An 18783-nucleotide genomic window follows, 5' to 3' on the forward strand; every position below is an offset into this window, starting at 1 on the left:
ATGTTTTGTCCACTTCTCCATATGTTAAAGGAAATCACAGAAGACTTTTCACCTGGCACTCTTTGATTTTTCACCTAAGGGTAAGGGGGCGATGAGCAAGAAAATCAAATCTCCTTTCTCAGAGGGAAAGCCTTGTTCTTTTGGGATGAGAGGCTCGATTTTCTTTGCTTTTGGGATAGGGAAGACCTTTGATGTTTTGTTTGTTGAATATTCATTTCCCAGTCTCTTTATGAGCTGTGCCACAATGATTTTTCTGGAAACTTTTGTATGAGGCATTGGAGATGACATTCAAAAACAAAAATGTGCATACACTAGAGAGCTCTCCAGCACATAGTAGGGGGCTTAATAAATACTGGCTGATTGATTTGGGACTTTGTCAAATGTATTCCAGTGGATTTCCTGGAAGATTCTAACTGTTAAGCCAGGGGTGGGGAAAGAGTGTAAAAGATGGTTTCATACTCTCCTAATTCAACTCACATCACTAACAGAGATGTTCTCTGCTATGATATGCCCTAACCTTTATCAGGGGAGAATGCTTCTTTGCCTGAGTTACAGAATCAACCAAACAATAATACAGAAGCATAAATTAGGAGAAAACAACCTAGTTAATCAAGTTGGCAGTGACTGAAGTACTTGGAGTCATTGGATAAATCAGGTGTCAGAAACGTGTTGGGATTGGTTGAGGGAATTAGATACAGGTCTTTAAAAGATTCTAGTAGCACATTCTAGCTACCTCTTTGAGTTAAGCTTTGGGAATGCTTTGAGGAGTCAGATCTACTACCAGAGAAAGCAGAGAGAATGTTGAATACGGTAATTAATGATTCATCACTGCCATGCTTTAGACTTTAACCTTGAAGTCATGGTATTTTACGGTGCTAAATTCCCTCTTATTCACACTTAGGGGGAAAACTATCTGTTTGGACCCCTGGCCTTTGTCTGGGTATCACTGTGCGGGTGTTGACAACTGACCAAAAGAATATATCTAAAGATACAGCCTCAAGAATGCTGGTCTTGCAAAACCAACCCTAAAAAATGCTGGTAAATGGTGCAGTGGATAGAGCCCTGGCCCTGGATTCAAATGTGACCTCAGACACCTACTAGCTGTGTGACCCCAAGCAAGTCACTTAACCCTGTTTGCCTCCGTTTCCTCTTCTCTAAAATGAGCTGGAGAAGGAAATGGCAAACTACTCTAGTATCTTTGCCAAGAAAACCTCAAACGGAGTCATGAAGAACTGGACATGACTAAAACAACTGAACAGTAACAACACAACGAAAACGCTGCATGTTGTTGGAAGAGCAGCCAGACTTCCAGAGCATTGTGGCTATGAGCGACAGAATGACAGACGACACTGCAGCCAGGGCTCAATTTGAAGATTTATTTCATTTGCTAACATTCATTCTTGACCTAGACAAAAACAATTAGAAGATTATTTTTTTTTGTTGAACCATTTTCTTAGACGAATAACCAAACAATTCCTTCTCAATGAACACAACTTTTTCTTTTTTCTTTTTTTTTTGTTAAGAAGCTATAAATAAATAAAAGCTTTAAATGTTACTGGGCTCAAGTTAAACTGAAAATGTCACAGACTCATTGCTCAGAAAACCCCGGCTTTCCTTTTTCTTAGCTCCAGGGGAGCAGCTGGGTCTGCTGGGCCTAGGTTGGGGCTGGGTCAGGAACTGATTTTTTTTTAACTTACTGGACTTTTGAGTTTGCCCTCTCAGCAACACCGTTCCCCTCCTCCCCCCACATGAGTTCTCTGGCAGATAAAGTCATCAGAAAGGGCAACTTGTAAGGGGGAACTCCCCTTCCCCATTGGCTCATCCTTTCTGTTTCCAAGACGTTGCTGAAATGAAAGGGAGTACAAGTGATGCCTTCAATCAAAAGCCAACAGAGTGAACCGAAAATTCGAGGACGGTCATTGGCAGCTGCGGGTTTGCTCTGCCTCACGGGCACCCGAAGTACTGGTGATGGAAAGAATAAGAGACCTTTTTTTTAAACTTCCAAATGCAAACGAAGAAACAGAAAAATCATCACTTCGAGGGGAATTGGGGCAATTAAAAATAAGTTAAAACATATTTCAATATGTACAAAACAAATCACGTGCTCCCAGCACTATTCTCAAAGCAGATCAGCCTTTCAGAGTACAGGTCTCTTGATTCAGTCCTCCGAGGGAGTCCCAGGCTTGGTGCAGAGGGAATTACAAGAGAGGAATGCGCTCGCATCCTTCCACATTGTACTTGGGCCAGTGTGCCTGGCAAATGAAAAGTCCCTTCCTGAATGTGGGAGTAACACCAAGTGAAGTACGACTGGGCTCTACAGCCCACACTAATCTTGGTGAGAGATCCCTGTCACTCTTCCAAACCACAGCTGATCATTTTGATGAGAGAAATTCTCCATTAAGATTTTCAAAGCTAAACCACTGATTACTGGTTTGCCATTTAAAAGGGCCAACTCTACTAAATTCACCCACAGAATCACCTCTATTTCTTGCATATGACATGCACCCCCAAGCACATAACCAGCACCCACCCAATCATCTCTGTCTATGGGATGTACCCAGCTTATGATGTACATTTTTAATTAGGTTGGCAGAAATGGGCCAGGAAGGCAAGCCTCCCAAAGAGCTGACTGCTCTCTGCCATGGCATACAAGCTAGCAACCCATCCCATCTGGTTCCTGATTCCTCTTCAGTTCGTGTATAAGGAAATAAAAAGCCCAGATACCAGGACATGCTGTACTAAAGCAAGAAATCAAACTGGGGGGAAAAAGCTTCCCCCATTCTCTGCAGTGATTTTATTTTTGCCTAGATATCCTAGTGAAAATTGGGCTAGGAAAGGTCCTTACTAACACATCCTGAGACAGAAGCTTGTACCCCATCTTCCTCTCGGGATCTCTTAGTGAGGTTCTGTCTCTAACTCACTGTGTGACCCTGGGCCAGTCACTTAAACCTCTCTAGGCCTCCCTCAACTATATCACCTATCAAAAAGAAGATAAAAATACCAACTTCACAGAGTGTCATTAAGATCGCTTAATAGATGTGAAAGCACCTGGAATAGCTAAATATAGCTAGAGTATTTTTATTCCACTCCACAGGCTGTTGTCACAACCTGTTCTGGAAACTCTGCTGTGCTTCCAGGAAAGAAGGGGTGAAGAAGCAGCCTGCTTGGCACATACCTAGAGAGCAAGAACATTCAAAGCCTTGTCTAGTGTTGGGGAGCTTTTACAAAGTGAGAGGGGCCTAGGGATTCTTCGGAGCTGCTGATGCCGCTCTGACACAGAGGGCATTTCTGGATCATTTGGTTGAAGGGTTGGGCTGTCCAATGGTTGGTTCGGCTGGAAAATGGAGGTGGCATCTCTGGCTGAGGGAGGTAAGAGGACACCCACTCAAGTTCAGATTAGAACAGATTGCCTGTCTCCCAGGGTGGCTGGGGAGAGGGGTGGGGAGGAGCCTGGTTTTGGATCCTGACACTGGGTCATTCCATAGAGCAAGGGTATCATACAGTGAGACCACCTGGGAATGCCCCAGGACCTTCAGCAACACTTCCTTTCCAACACTTCACTTTATAGTGTGACCAGAGCGGGTACCAGGCTAGGAAATCTGGGGAGACGGAAATAAAAGGAAGCTGAAGAATGGCTACAGGAGGAAAAAAGAGAGGAAAAGAAAGATGGGGGTGAGAAAGAAGTGAAAAGGACAGGGAGGGAAGCAACGGCAAATAGAGATCTGGAAACAAAGTGTGGGATGAAGGAGAAGAAAAGCAAGAGGAAAACAGGGAGAGGAAGTAGGGAGGACAGTGAAAGGAAGCAAGAAGGATGGAGGAAGAGAAGAAGACACCAGGGAAGTTACAACAGAGATTTGGGGAGTAATGCTGCCTTGGGGACTTGGCCAGTGGATTGGAAAGGTGGGTGGAGATAACTGTGAAATGTTTTAATGGATGGGAAAAATGGCTCTAGAATAGTATTCACCAGAAAGCAAAGACATACACACACCAGGAGCCAAAGGATCACACTGGAATCTGTAAGGGAGGTGCGTAATAAACCGAAGGACTGACCTTTACAACAGGCAGAAGGATTTCAAGAGGCTGAGAGCAAAACCCTATGCAGTTCCTGGTTAGTTGAACTTCTGAGCAATAAGAGTAAGCCATAAACCTCTTTTCAGTACCAGCCTCTGTTGGTGAAACACTTTCTAAAGTACCAGAGTCCCCTCCTTTTCCTGCCTCATTCAGAGGTGTGTGGATGACTTAATGGAATCCTTCTTTCCTGACTGAAGGTCACGTAGGGCCTCAAGGATATTGTCCTGAACATCCACTCTAACTGCTTGATGTCGAGAGAGAAGATGTAGGGGAATTGGGATGACTTCAGAATGTGCTCAGGATAGCCTCTGGAAATTATTTTCTTGACTAAGTCCTTCACACCAGCATCTTTCCTTGAGGTTTGCATTTCTTTCACCTAAAATCCAATGGCAGCCGTTGCTTTTCCCTTCCTCCCCGTCCCACAAAAGAATTCTGGTTAGTTGAGGGTCCTATATCTGAGTTGTACTTAACTGAGGTTTTAGAAATTTTTTATTTTTGTTAACTGAGGTTTCACTCCATTTATCTATGGAGGCCATGAGACAAATAAGCAATGTGAAAATAACTGGAGTCTGAGGCTTGGGGCAGAGTTTTTGACTGGGGTCACATCCTGAATCCTTTAGCAACTCTCCAAACATGAGGGAAGTTTAGGAGGTTTTCCATAAGGTCTTTTCCAGAGTGTTACGGACACTCAGGGGATGCTTCCATCCTGTGCAGGAGACTGGCCTCATTCCTGCTCTACACCGTCCATTCAGGCAGTAACATCTCCGGTGGCCAACTGGTTCCACATAACTGGTCGATGGGGGTGCTGGATGTAAATTTCATTGAAGCCAGTCGGATACCCTCTGACGATACCCTCTGAAGCCACCGATTCTGGGGATAAAGGCAGCGACATAAAAGCAGGACGTGGTGGTGGTTGGCCTTGGGGGGTGAGAGCTGCTGGGTAAAAACACCTCAGTGGGCCTAACTCCCAGGGCCCCTTTCTTATACCACAGGCATGCTCACAGCTTTGGAACACACAACTGCCTTCCTCTAATCACTGTCTCCCTCCATAATGGTTCAGTTCCAGGGGGTGATTAATAAAGCCTAATATGTAAATTACCCCCCTACCCCAAATAATTTCCATGTCAATACACAGGTGCAGAGTAGAGTGGCAAAGATACCTAAGTGGTTTGGAGAATGTGGAATAAGATAGCTGGAAATGGGCAGGAATGTATTGCTGGCCCCCTGTTGACGGGCATCAACTCCAGTTAGGGATTCTGATATTAAGCAGGAGAATGAAATCTGACTCCTCCTTGGGGGGAACACGATTTGAAATGGCAGGGGCCAGCAGGACTCAAGCCAAAGACCCAATGCTTGTCCTTTTCCTTCTTCCTGTGGTTTTCCTGTTGTGTTATTCTCTAAGTAAGGAGGCTGTTTAGTCTTCAGGCAAACTTTGAAAGCTAGGGATGGTCTTAAAGGAGGGCAAGTGCAGGGGAAAAAAAAACCCCAAACTTCTTAAGATAATTTGAAAGAAGTAATTGTGTTTTCCTGAATAAAGACAGGTACCTGCCCTCATAAATATTTCAGATGCTCACAGGTAATAAAGGCATGGGTGATGGTTTCTGTCTGGGTCCACATAGTCTCTTCAGGCTTTTGAGTGAGATGGTCCCCGTGTTCTATGGGAAGAACCTGCCTGATGTACTAAAACAAATCAAAACAAAACACTGGTGTTTTGACCTTTTTTAAGGCTAGAGAAGGGATGATGTGTGTATGTGTGTGTCTGTGTGCGCATAAATACCATCAATTCTATATGGAATCAAATTTGGTTTCTCTTTCCTGTGCTCTGAAGATGACCTCCTAGCTTATGGGTGAAGTAATGAGGGCCCCTTGGCATGGGGTATATCTTAGACAGCTTCAAAATCCCCTGTGTTCCCCCTTGTGTTTGAAACCCTCCCTTAGTTGTCTTTTTTTTTTAACTTTGTTTTCCTCTATGGCGATATGAACCTGAGCACTGCTGCTTTTTGTCGTTAGACGATGGACTGATAGCCAAGCCATTCTGTCACGACTTTCCTTTTCTAAAAGCTACCACCGCCTTCTCCCCCATTGGCCTGGATGCTCAGGGCACAGATGCAAAGGAATGTGACCCTCTTCTGAGCTTGGGGCACAAACCATTTGTGCAGTCCTGGTCCTCAGATGGGGGGAGCTGACTTGGTGGTTCTGTGTTAAGTACAAGTTGGCTGTGACCCATTTGAAATTTTCCTTTATTTATTTTTTAAAGAACGTCTGGCCTTGTAGAAACAGTAAAAAGCCACACTTCCCCACTCCCTCTCTTCCCCCCTCCCTGTTGTGTGTTTTTCAGACACATCTACCTCCTGTCAAATAGACTTGGGATTTTTTAAATAAAGTTTTGTGGGTTTCTGTCACACAACCATATGATCCCCCCCCGTGAGAATTCTTGGGTGCTGTCAAGTAGAAAAGGCTCCCCTGGGCTACCACTTCTCTATAATATGGCTCATGTAGTCTTCAGTGGGCAAACGTCCCTGTTCCTCTGCCTCTTCCTTGGGAAGGGCCTCGTTGGACCGGTGGAGAAGTCTTTCCTCTCGATTTTTAATCCTCTGCTCCATCCTCTCCAGCTGCCGCTTGTACTGGTACCGTTGCTGGAAGAGGTCCTTGGCATAGTCATAGAGCTGCACGTCCAGGTCGTTCAGCTCCTCGATCCTCCGGATGGTTTCACTGTCCGCCTCCACGCCACCCGCCCGGGTGCTGTTGTACTGCATGAAGGGCCGGATGAACTTCAGGTTGAAAGTCCTTTCAAACAGGTACTGGGTCTTCCTCTGGAACTCCGTCAGGCCGAAGAAGGCCATGTCCCGGAGGTTCTTCTTGGCGCTCTCCAGAAGGACCTGCGCCCGCTTGTTCTCAGGGATGAAGGACATGTTGTAGCAACCTACCAGGCTCAGGTCAGCCAGCATCCTTACCTGGCGGTTGTTAGCCAGGTTGTAGGGGCAGTCCATGAACTCCTGCAGGGTGCAGCCTGACCAGTCTGTGCCTTCATAACATGGGGGCAGCTCCTCGGGCGTTGGGGTCCGCCCATCACACATGTGCAGTGAGGTCTTCCAGGTGGCCCCGCGCTGAACATGCCTCCACTCGCTGAGGTAGCGGGACACCGGGTCTCTCAGCAGCGTAATATAGTAGAATTTTCTGAAATGAGACGAGAAGAACAAAGAGGAAGAGTTGAGAATCAGTCAGTCAGCAAGGATTTATTAAGCAGTATTAAGCAGTATTTATTAAGATTCCTGTCAGGATAAAATAAGATAGTATGTGAAATGTTTGGCAAACTTTAAAGATCTATACGAATGCTAGCTACTATTATCACTACTATTAATGTTACTACCACCACCACTACTACTATCAGTACAACTATTACTAGTACTACCACCACAACTACTACCACCACTACCCCTACTACTACCACTACTATCACTGCTACTACTGATAGCTGGTATTTGTAAAGGAAAGAGATTTGCAGAGCACTTCACACACATCAGCTCACTTAAGCTCCACAACAACCCTGTGGTAGATGCTTTTATTAACCTCATTTCACAAAGGAGGAAACTGAGGCAGAGTGATTAAATGATTTGCCTAGGATCACAGCTAGTAGGTATCTAAAGCAGGATCCTCAGGTGCATGTTCCTGGTGGACTTCCACGTCTACCATTGTATCCAGAATGCCGGGTCCTGTGCTAAATGCCGGGGATCCAAAGAAGAAGCAAAACCAGCTCTTGCTCTTGGGAAGGGTCCATTCCCATGGGGGATAAGAGGGACTGCACCAGGAGTTTAGGGAGATCAAGGATGGTCTCCTAGTACCTGAACTGAATCTTACAGGAATGAAGTGGGTGAATGAATATGAATTCAGAGATACCTTGTATTTTGGAAAGGTCTGAGTCTGCCAACCAATAACAATTTAATTTCCCCATCAGTTTAGGTGAGATTGAACAAGAAGAGCCTCTCAGGTCCCTTCTAGCTCTGAGATCGACTATGGTTTCAAAATGCTTCTCCCACCCAGGTACTACCCTTCGTCCAGGCTTCCATTTAAGGTTCAACTCAAGACTCAACTATTCCATTCCAAGATTATAGTGGTCTGTATACTCTTTTCCTGGATTCTTACATTACTTAAACTTAGTTCCTTGGAATTACTAGCACCTTATTAGAAATGGCCTTGTCGTCTATCTTTACTATATAATACTTTGCTATACAAGGTGAGACGGTAAAATAACACAAATGGTTTAAAAAATAAACGTACCAGATCAAACCAGCTTTGGGACCTTGGGCAAATCACTGAAAGTTTCTGGGTCCCACTGTCCTCATGTGTAAAGTGAGAAGGTTGGATTAGATGACTTCTCAGGTTCTCTTCCAGCTTTAGGTTTTGTTATGTTTTTGTTTCTGTAAATAGATAGGCCAACGATATCTCTCCTCTAGGTACTCGGGGAGCCACAAGGTATGGCAGCCCTCATGCTGGGTTAGGGTGGAGGTAGAATGCGTGGGATAAGGCGCTATGAGAGCCTGAGGTCAACTGAGGAGGGTACAGCAGGGAAAAAGAGCACAAATATGCTCCAGTGTGGTGCTTTTCCTATCCAATAAAAAGTCATCCACCAAGAATGGGTCACCACTGGCCAAAATGTAGACTTTCTTCAAGAGCTGTTCTAATTCCATGGGATAGACCATCATCCCCCAAGATGCCCAAAGCACCACACACAGTCTAGTAAAGAAACATTTGTAGAATGGGAAAAGAATAATTGAAGATTTTCCCTTTCCCCCACCCCCAAACCCCACTCTTTCTCCCCTCTCTCCTCTAAACAGCAGCCTATAATAATGATTCATCTCTCCTGCCTGGGATGCTGCTATGATTTATATAAACAGTGCTAAGAAACCACTAACAGATGGGGATAAAATATGACAGAGGAGAGACACAGGCCTCAATGATGGATGCCAGATGTTCACGCGACAGACACTGATGCTAAACACTGCCGACGTTTTTCTCCTCGTATGTGGTGGTGGGGAAGATTCCTTCCATTAATGTAATTCAGAAGCAGCCGTTTACTCTCCCCCTCCCCTCCCTTCCCCCACCTCCTGCAACGCAGAATGTGGTGGGCAAAGTGGTTCTTGGAAGCTTCCAAAGCTAAACATGAGGTAGCTAGTGGCACAGTGGACACAGCACTGGGCCTGGAATCAGGAAGGCCCGAGTTCAAATCCATCCTCAGATAATGACTAGCTGTGTGACCCTGGGAAAGTCATTGAACCTCAGTTTCCTCAACTGTAAAATTGGGATAATAAGAGTAACTACCTTGTAGGGCTGTTGTCAGAATCAAATGAGGGAGAATATTTATAAAAAGCTCTAAATCAGGTCTAGTCGACAAGCCCGAGCTCCCATTTATGCTTGGTCAAAAGATGGCTATAATCACATATCCACCAAGGATTAGAGGTGGGTTAGAGTCAGAGTCATAGAACCTGAAACCTCAGGCCCCTAAGGGCTGAACGCAAATAGGGATTCATTGGCTTCAGTTATCCAGCACCTAAGCAGGAGATCAGTCTGGCAGTCGACAAGCACTTCCTATGTGTCAGGCATTGTGTAAAGCAGTGGGCATAGAAAAAAAAAAAACCATGCTTCCTGTCCTTGTGGAGCTCACATTCTGATGGAGGTGGCAACATGTAAATAACTAGGTAATACAAGACATATGTAATCTATCTCATACAGGCGTACCTAGGTTTATCGTGCTTTGCCTTTATTGGTTTGTGACAAACCTGCATTGAGCAGGTCTACTGGCGCCATTTTTCCAACAGCATGTGCTCATATTGTGTCTCCATGTCACATTTTGGTAATTCTCGCAAGATTTCAAACTTTTTCACTATTATTATCTCAGTTATGGTGATCTGTGATCAGTGATCTTTGATGTTACTGTTGTAACTGTTTTGGGGTGCCATGAACCATGCCCATGTAAGATGGTGAACTTAATCGATAAATGTGTGTGTTCTGACTGTTCCCTGTCTCTCCCTCTCCTTGGGCCTCCCTATTTCCTGAGATACAACACTGAAATTAAGCCATTTAATAACCTTACAACAGCCTCTAAGTGGTCAAGTGAAAGGAAGAGTTGATAGATGCCACAAACATCACTGTTGTCTTATTTTTAAAAATTGCCACAACCACCACAACCACCACCACTGATCAGTCAGCAGCCGTCAACATTGAGGCAAGCCTCTCCACCACCAAAAAGATTACAGCCCACTGAAGGCTAGATGATGGTTAGCATTTTTTAGCAATAAAATATTTTTAATTAAGATATGTACATTGGTTTTGTTAGACATAATGCTACTTTACACTTAATAGATGGCAGTATAAACAGTACAGTAGACATAGCTTTTATATGCACTGGGAAACCAAAAAATTCATGTGACTCGTTTTATTGAGATATTTGCTTTACTGTAGCAGTCTGAGGTATGCCTGTATAGATACCCATCTGTCTAAAATACACATCTCAGGGGGCAGCTAGGTGGCACAGTGAGTAGAGTACTGGCCCTGGAGTCAGGAGGACCTGAGTTCAAATCCAGCCTCAGACACTTGACACATGTACTAGCTGTGTGACCTTGGGCAAGTTACTTAACCCCAATTGCCCTGCCCCAAAATAAAATAAAATACAAATCTTAGATATCCATTTGTCTTGCAAAACCCAGTTATTTACATGTCTCCCTCATCAGAATGTGAGTTCCATCAGAGATGTACATATGCACACATGTATACACACATATATGTGCATACATAATACATACATATATACATATAGCCAGGTGGCACAGTGGATAAACTCCATAATGGTTGATGAGGACACTCTTCCAACATGAGAGAAGAGCTCTATCACAGAATTTATGAACTAGAAAGGACTTTGGACGTCATGTAGTCTAATTCCTTGCTCAGGAGATGAAACCCCTCTAGAGCACCCCGAAAGTCTCTGCTCAAACATCAGCCTCATGGGGCATCATTGGGCAGGGTCAGAATGAGCAGAACAGATGTTATTTGAAGAGGCTAAAAGATCCTTCTGACCCTGAACCTTCCCCTACTCCAGCTTGCCAAGCTACTGAAATCCCTCAAGCACCCATGTTTTAAGTGGGTTCAATTATTATGCTACCCGAGAGGGCTAATGCATTGGTTGGGATTAGTTTATTTGATTAACTCTCTGTCATGAACAGACATCAGGGTTCTCAGGTGAGAGGACATGTGTTCTTTCAGTTTTGATGAGAGGGAAGAAAGGGGGAATGTGGGTGGCATGGATTTCTGAGGGAGTGGGTCAGTGTGCAACAATGGGTGAGGGCACTAAAAAGGGAGAGGAGTAAAGACAAACTCTGATAACTCTTTGCATGGCCTGTCTTATCTATCTCTACATGAAAAGAACTTTTCTGGGGACTCTCAGGATCCTTGGTGCCACTGTGACAGTAGGCCTCTTGTTTGGCAATCCTGGCACCACCAACACCTTTTCAGGCCAGCAATGTTCTGGCAAATGTCTTGAGAGCCATAAAATGGCTAATATGATACAGGATTTGAACTCAGTTCTTCCTGATTCCTGGTCTCCCAACTAAGGTGGGTAGGCTACTTGGCTAAGATGAAAGAGAAAGAAGAGGATTGTGACGGACAGTAATCTTCCTAAAGCCATCAATAGCTTTCTACTAGAGGATGAAATCCAAACTCATCTGGGCATTCAAAGCCCTCCACAAATAGACCCTTTCCAGGCTTATCTTGGAATTACTGTTCTAACTACTGTTGGGTTACGGAGATCCCGTGGACTATAGTGTGCCAATACTGTCCATGGGGTTTTCTTGGCAAAGATACTGAAGCAGTTTGCCATTTCCTTCTGCAGCATATTAAAGCAAACAAGAGGTTAAGTGACTTACCCAGGGTCACACAGCTAGTAAGTGTCTGAGGCTGAATTTGAATTCAGGGCTTCCTGACTTCAGGTCCAGTGCTCTATACACTATGCCACCCAGATGCCTCCTAGACAAAATGCTTGTCTTTGTCAGGCAGATTTTTCTAATTGTCTCCTCCTAAAATCCCTAACATATTCCATTTTCCTTGGCTCTATGTTTTTCTTCTGCCTTGCTTGGAGTGTTCTTGCCCTTTTCCTCCTCAAATTCCTTCAGTCCTGTCTGTCTTCCAGGAGCCATCGCAAGACCCACCTCTACCAGGATGCCTTCCCTGACCACATCCCCACCCTAATTCCTCCTGCTTCTTCCACAACCACTATTGTCTAGTCATGCTCATTTTGGCATTTGTCCCGCACTAGGTTGTGTATTTAACTGTTTCATGGGTGTAAATGTTGCTTCTTAAACCAGACTAAAAGCTCCCTGAGGGCAGGGAGGGCATCTTATACTTGCATCCTACAAATCATAAGCACATTAGGTCCTCCCTTGAATACATGGTGTAGGGAAGAAGACCCAAGGAGGTTCAAAATTCCACTAATGCTCTCCCCCCCACCAAAAGCCTTCTGGGACAAATGGCTTTCTTTGAGATCATATTTGTAGGCAAGACAGATTTAAGTATTCCCTTTGCCAACCTCTCCTCCTGCCCCCAGTCCCTTTTTAGATATTTTCTCTTTTTTCCCTCTTTGTGGTTTTCTTGAGCTAAAAAAACTCTGGTGAACAAGTGACATTTTCTAAACTTACACATTTCCTCTATTAATTTACTGAAATTTCACCATGCTTTCTGATAAAAGTCTCCCCCCCTTCCCTTTGCTGGTCATTAAAATATGCTTTGAGCTGCTAATCCTACTTCAGTGAAGCATTTCTGTTGCACATTTCCAGTATGATCCCTCCCCACAAGTCAAGAAGAACGGTTCCCCCTCATCTCACCTTATTGTGTTTCCTCTGCTAGTTCTCAGTTCACCTCCAAGAGTCCCTCCAAAGAAAAGAGTCCTGGAAGAGAACTTCCCTGGAAGAACACTTCCTGACCTTTTCCCTATTCCCTAATCCTTTTGTCCAATACGCTCAACTACAGATTCCAGGAGGGGCAATTCCTCCTTCCAATGCCAGGTGGTGTCTCAGGGCAAAACTGTTTAGTCAGCAAATTCTGGATCCTTCAACCATGCTCTGCTGTGAACCCCCACTACCTTCTTTGGCTACTCTCAGCTCTCCCACCAGAAGTCTTCCTGACTCCCATTCTCACAGGACTTTGCCTATATATGAAGTTGTTAACTGGGCAGGGCCATCTAGAGCCCTGGGGTCAGAGTTCCAAGGCTACCAGCCCCAGCACCATTATCACAGCAACCACTATCAATAACAGCTAACATTTATAATAATGCCCACTGTGCCAGGCACAGTGTGCTAAGAGCTTTATGAGAATTATATCATTTTATCCTCACGACAACCCTGAGAGATAGGTGCTATTATAACCCCCATTTTACAGATGAGGAAACTGAGGCAAACAGAGATTAGGTTGTCCAGGGCCACATGGCTAGTGTCTAAGGCAGATCTGAACTCAGATCTTCCTGAGTTCCTTCCAGCGCTTTATCCATTGTGCCACCTAGTTGCCTAAGTCAACTTGGTTTGAAGCCTTGCTGTCTTTGATTCTTCTCTCCTCCTCAAAATCTAATCACTTGATAATATCCTATTAATATTACTCTGATAACTTATAGATTTAGATTTTGACCTGGAAGGCACCTTAGAGGCTGCTGAGTACAACTCCCTCATCTTATAGGTGAGAAAAGGAGTCACAGAAGGAAGGGACTTGCCTCAGCTCATGTGGCTCCTAAATGTTTGAGGCTGGATTCAAACTCAGGTCTCATCATAAGATCATGGCCTTAGGGCCAGAAGGGAGGTCTAGTATAACCTCTTCATTTTAGAGATGAGGACATTGCTACCCAGAGGTGAAGTGCCTTGCCCAAAGTCACAGGGGTACTGAATAGCAGAGCTGGACTTTGAACCCATATCCTTTGATGACAAACGCAATGCAGCTTTGTAACTTTAAAGCTATTATTATTCAGGAAAAGAATTTCTTCTCCAGCAGGAGAAAGAAGACTCACAAATGAGAGGTTGTTGTGTTTGTCCTTCGTTTTCGAAGAGGACCATGGCACCAGGGAAATGATGACATGACTTGTGGTTGACTTTGATTTGAGTGAAGGAGGGCTGTGCAAGGTCACCAGTCTCACTTTCTCCTCCAGAGCCATCTGGGTCCAGTGGTCTGATATTCATCATGACGACTGGAGATGGCCCAGGATGCAGTGGGAGACCCTGGCCCTTTTAACCACAAATGAGAGAATACTAGGAAGGCAGCACAGAATCACTGGCCAAGTGGAGACGAAAAATGCTGAAGCCGACTTAAAGGCTGTTTATATTTGCACACTGTCTAGCCTTTGGTGTGGGTGACAGGGTTCAGAGTTTACTCTGGGCTGTGTGAAGTAAGCTGACCTCTTGTCCTAAAACCACCTCTTCTGAGCCGGGGGTGTGGTGGGGGGAAGGGAGGGAGGCCTTTAGTTCTCTTGTCTGGAATCTGATGCCTAACTCTATGGTTCCCTTTCAGACTCATTTATGAACTTTTTGTCTTTGATTATGATCTTTTTCAACCTTTCTCATTCCAGGCTGAATAACTGAAGGCACTTTTAGTTTCTCCTCTTGTAACAGTCCAGCCTATTTTCCCCACACTCCTTGGGTTGTCTGGCCATTTCAGAGGTGAGACAACTGAGGCCCAGAGTAATGAAGCGGCTTCCCCAGTCAGACTACCAAAGTTGGACAGGCGGTAAAATGAGCAGAGAGGGCACTCGGTCCCACACTGCTTCAGTTCGAAGGATAGGATTAATGGCCTGCAATTCAATGGTTTATTTCGGATTTTGAGATGGAAGTCTTCCTTGAACCACTGTTAGCTTCTTAATTTCCCGCTCTATTTTAAGGATAGTAACAGGATAATAAGTCCAATTGTAGCAGAGCAGAGAAGTGCCACCTCCTACACGTCGATATTCCCTTGGCAACCTTGCCTTTTGTTATTCCTGAGTATACATACAGAGGTGGCAGGGGATTTGATCCTTGGTGGACCCTCACTCAGCAGACGTAAACAAATGCCAAGGGAACTAACAGGGACTATGCACAGTTTTGAGGCCAAGTCATATGGAGATCATAAGAGATCAGAGCTGTGAGGAAATTTAGAGGTCATTTGGTGCAATTCCCTCTTCTACAGATAAGGAAAACTCGGCTCAGAAAGGTCAAGTGATTTGCAAGTTAGTGGTAAAGCTAAGGCTGGAACCCAGCTTTCTAGGATTCTCAGCCTGCTGGATTGTGGTTGTTTTGGGTCTCTATCCAGGGGCCTCCTATGGATCCCTCTAACTTGTAGGCCAGTTAGCTTTACTTCATCAGGGATTCTTCACTTGGGGTATGCAAGCTTGTTTCTTTAACATTTTGATAATCACACTTTCTATATAATTCATCTCCTTGGTCATCCTATGTATTTAATTTTTTACATTTTAAAACATTATTCTGAGAAGGGTTCCACAGATGTCACCAGACTGGCTGCAAAATAAGATCAAGAATTCTTGCTCTATAATGACCCAATCTCAGCTATGGGCTTTGGGGGGGTGAGGGGTGGATGGTTTGACATTAGACAGGGAGAAGGTCTAGAGCTGAATTCTATCCAGGACTCACTGGCATTTATTTACCTCTCACTTCCCCAGATCTAAAATATACGTTGTCCAGTCCTCAAATCACCCAATGACTGAGTCCACAGAGCCCAGGTAAAGCCTCATCTCTCCTGGGAGCAAGTGAAAGGCACCAGCCTCACAAACTGCTCTCAGACAGTGAGTCAGCTTTGACTCCAGATCCTGGTTGCCCCTCTGGGGACTTCTGTAAAGAACATTAAGAAACCCACAAACCAGACTAATTTTAGTGTTTTAAGATAGTTAACAATCCTATTTACAGTGGCTTTTTCATTGTTTTATCTCAGCCTAGCACCGTAAGAATGTCACTACCTTCTGCTCTTAACAACTCACATTTATTTATATAGCATCTTATGGCATTAAAATTTTACTGTCTGAAACTCACAGTGGCCTTTTACTGGTTCTTTTTTTTTTAAGTCTTTCGTTTCCAAACTTTAAGTTTCTAATTATGAAAAAAAATAAGGCCTAGTTATTTTAGCTTTATCTTATCTTTAGAATCATGCTGCTTGTTTTCTGAAAGTATTGCTAGAATTTTTAGCTTTTCCTCTAATCACAGCCCTTTCTGGATCCTTACCTACCATAGGAGAAGCAACATGGGGTAGGGAAAAGAGATTGTATTTGGAGGTAAGGAACTGGGTTTGAGTCTTGACTCATGCTTACTAGATGAATATCCTTGGGCAGGTCTCACTTAATCTGTTTCCTTATCTGCAAAATGAGGGGGGAGAGGTTAGGCTCATGATCATTAAGCCCCCTTCCAGCACAGAATCCTATGATCATACTGGCAATGGGTGTTAATTTAAAAAAAAAGAAAGGAATTCCTCAGATGAATCTTTTGACTCCAAATTTCTGAAAATCAATACATTCATAGGATCATAGATTTTGAGATGGAAGGGATCTTGGAGGTAACTGAATCCAGCTCCCGAATTTTACTGATGAGGAAAGGAAGGCTCAAAAAGATCAAAAGACTTGCCCAAGATCACAATTATTAAGTGTCTGAGGCCAGATCTGAACCCACGTCTTCCTGATTCCAAGCTGCTCAGCATTCTATTCAATACATTCTGCAGGCTTTGCCAATTCTTTTTATCAAATTACAAAGAAATTGCCAGCATTTTTTGAGGGGCAAATGGATATCACTGCCTAACTGTTTTGATGGGTCTAAACCACTTTTTCTTCCTGGGACTAAGTCTTTTCAACTATAAAATGAACAAGATAGACCTTGTAATAACAATAATGACAGGCATCTATATATTGCTTTATGCTTTACAAAGAGCTTTATAGCCAGTATTTTACTGACTCAGCAGAGTGAAATAAACAGCATGTAGCAAGATTATTATCTCCATTTCACATGTGGGGAAACTGAGGCACTAAGCTGCAAAGTGTCTCTTTGAAGACCATATAGCTTATAAGCAGAGAACCAAGATAAGTCCATTGCCAAGATCTTCTTCTATACCACAGCGGCCCCCACTTACATAATCTTAAAGAAAGGAAGGGAAGAAATCTCATTTAACGTTAGATTATCAGGGATCATATTGATAATGGATTAAAAAAAAGAATAACGGATTTTTGAGCTTGAAGAGTTCTTAGAAATTCTCTTGTTCAACCCCTTCATTTTACAGATAAGACGACTTGCCCAAAGTGAGATGTAGTGAGCCAGATCTAGATCACAGGTCTTCAGATTCCTAGGCCAGTGTTTTTATCTACCTCATTGAGCCCGGGATCCTGGGGGAGTTCTGGTAAAATAACTTCACAAAGTTAACCAATGCTATTGAAATAGCATATGAGCATAACTTAGTACAGGCTCCATTCTATTCTTTCAATCAATAATGTTTAAGAGCAGACCTAACTTAGATAGGTTTTAGGTAACATGACATTAAAAGTGGGACAGAATATTAACTATAATGATCAAGACTGATTATGGAGAGCAGATGTTGAAAAATACTGCTGCCCTCTTGGCAGTGAGGTGGGAACCTATGGACATGAAATGCTGAGCACAGTCAGGATTTGAGTCTTTTGTTTGTCAGTTTCACTACCTGCCCTGCCCCCTGCCCCCATACAAGGTGGATTTTTATGGAAAAGTGTAGCCAAAAATGACTGATGGTGTTAAAAAATGAACCAAGAATTTTTTTTTAAAAAAAGGGTTGCATATTGGAAAAATTAGAGACAATTCTATGGTATATTTTCCCCCTAAACAAACATCATAGATTCTTTGTATTATAGCCCAAGCTATAAATGGTGAATTCCCAAACCAGGGTAAAGAAAGTGGCAATGCTGATGTCTAAATGATATTTTAACATCCTGGAACTGGTGTGACTATCTTTTAGGTGATAGAATTTTCCCTACCTGGGGCTTAAATATATAAATTTATCAAAAGCTAACTCTAGCCCTGACCACAGACTAACCCCTATGTTTAAAGGCTGCCTCTGCTAATTACTAGCAAGCAATAATAAGACCTTGGGCAAGTTACAACCCCTCTGTGCTTCATTTCTCTCTTCTGTAAAATGAGGGGGTTGGTCTAGGAACTCTAAAGTTCCTTCTAGCTTTTTATCTTATGATCTCAGCCACATACTCTTCCATCATCCTAGCTAGCCATCTTGCCACTGGTCCCAAAGGAAACTGGACAAGTAAGTGTAAATGTCATCCTGGATGCTGGGAAAAAAAACAGTAACAGAAATGCAACCTTACTGCTGACTGCTGGTGGCTCAAGAGTGAAGTCTCTCAGTGTAATGGGACCCCCATTTTAATTGTAAGTCCTGGGTCAGGTGGTTTAAGCCTCAATAGAGAATGAATAATTCCTCATCCCTCTTCCCACCTGGAGAGGCTGGTGGGTGGATTCTGTTTATCACTGAATACCTTTGTGTTTAAACTACAGTGGTCACCTCTCTGCCCTACCCCGCCTCAGATCTCTTAGAATTAAGTGGCTTATTATGAACTTAAAACAATAACAATTAAGCTCTTTTATGCAACTCCTTTATGCCTTATTAGAACATCTTTGTGAACTGCTGTGGCAAAAATTAAAAAAAAAATCCAATGTGAGCCAACTATCAAATTTCCTT

General features: G+C 43.6%; 1 protein-coding gene across 1 annotated transcript in view; it reads right to left on the bottom strand.

Annotated features, from left to right (window-relative positions):
• Nucleotides 1-1356: 1356 nt before the first annotated feature.
• The window catches only part of HS6ST1 (heparan sulfate 6-O-sulfotransferase 1), a 294236-nt gene continuing 276809 nt past the window's right edge, over nt 1357-18783 (bottom strand). The window contains exon 2 of the mRNA XM_036743453.1: nt 1357-7248. Coding sequence (XP_036599348.1) covers nt 6540-7248 — 709 coding nt within the window. The 3' untranslated portion in view covers nt 1357-6539. The remainder of the gene's footprint in view (nt 7249-18783) is intronic.

This window comes from Trichosurus vulpecula, chromosome 2, assembly GCF_011100635.1.
Source record: "Trichosurus vulpecula isolate mTriVul1 chromosome 2, mTriVul1.pri, whole genome shotgun sequence".
NCBI lineage: Eukaryota > Metazoa > Chordata > Mammalia > Diprotodontia > Phalangeridae > Trichosurus > Trichosurus vulpecula.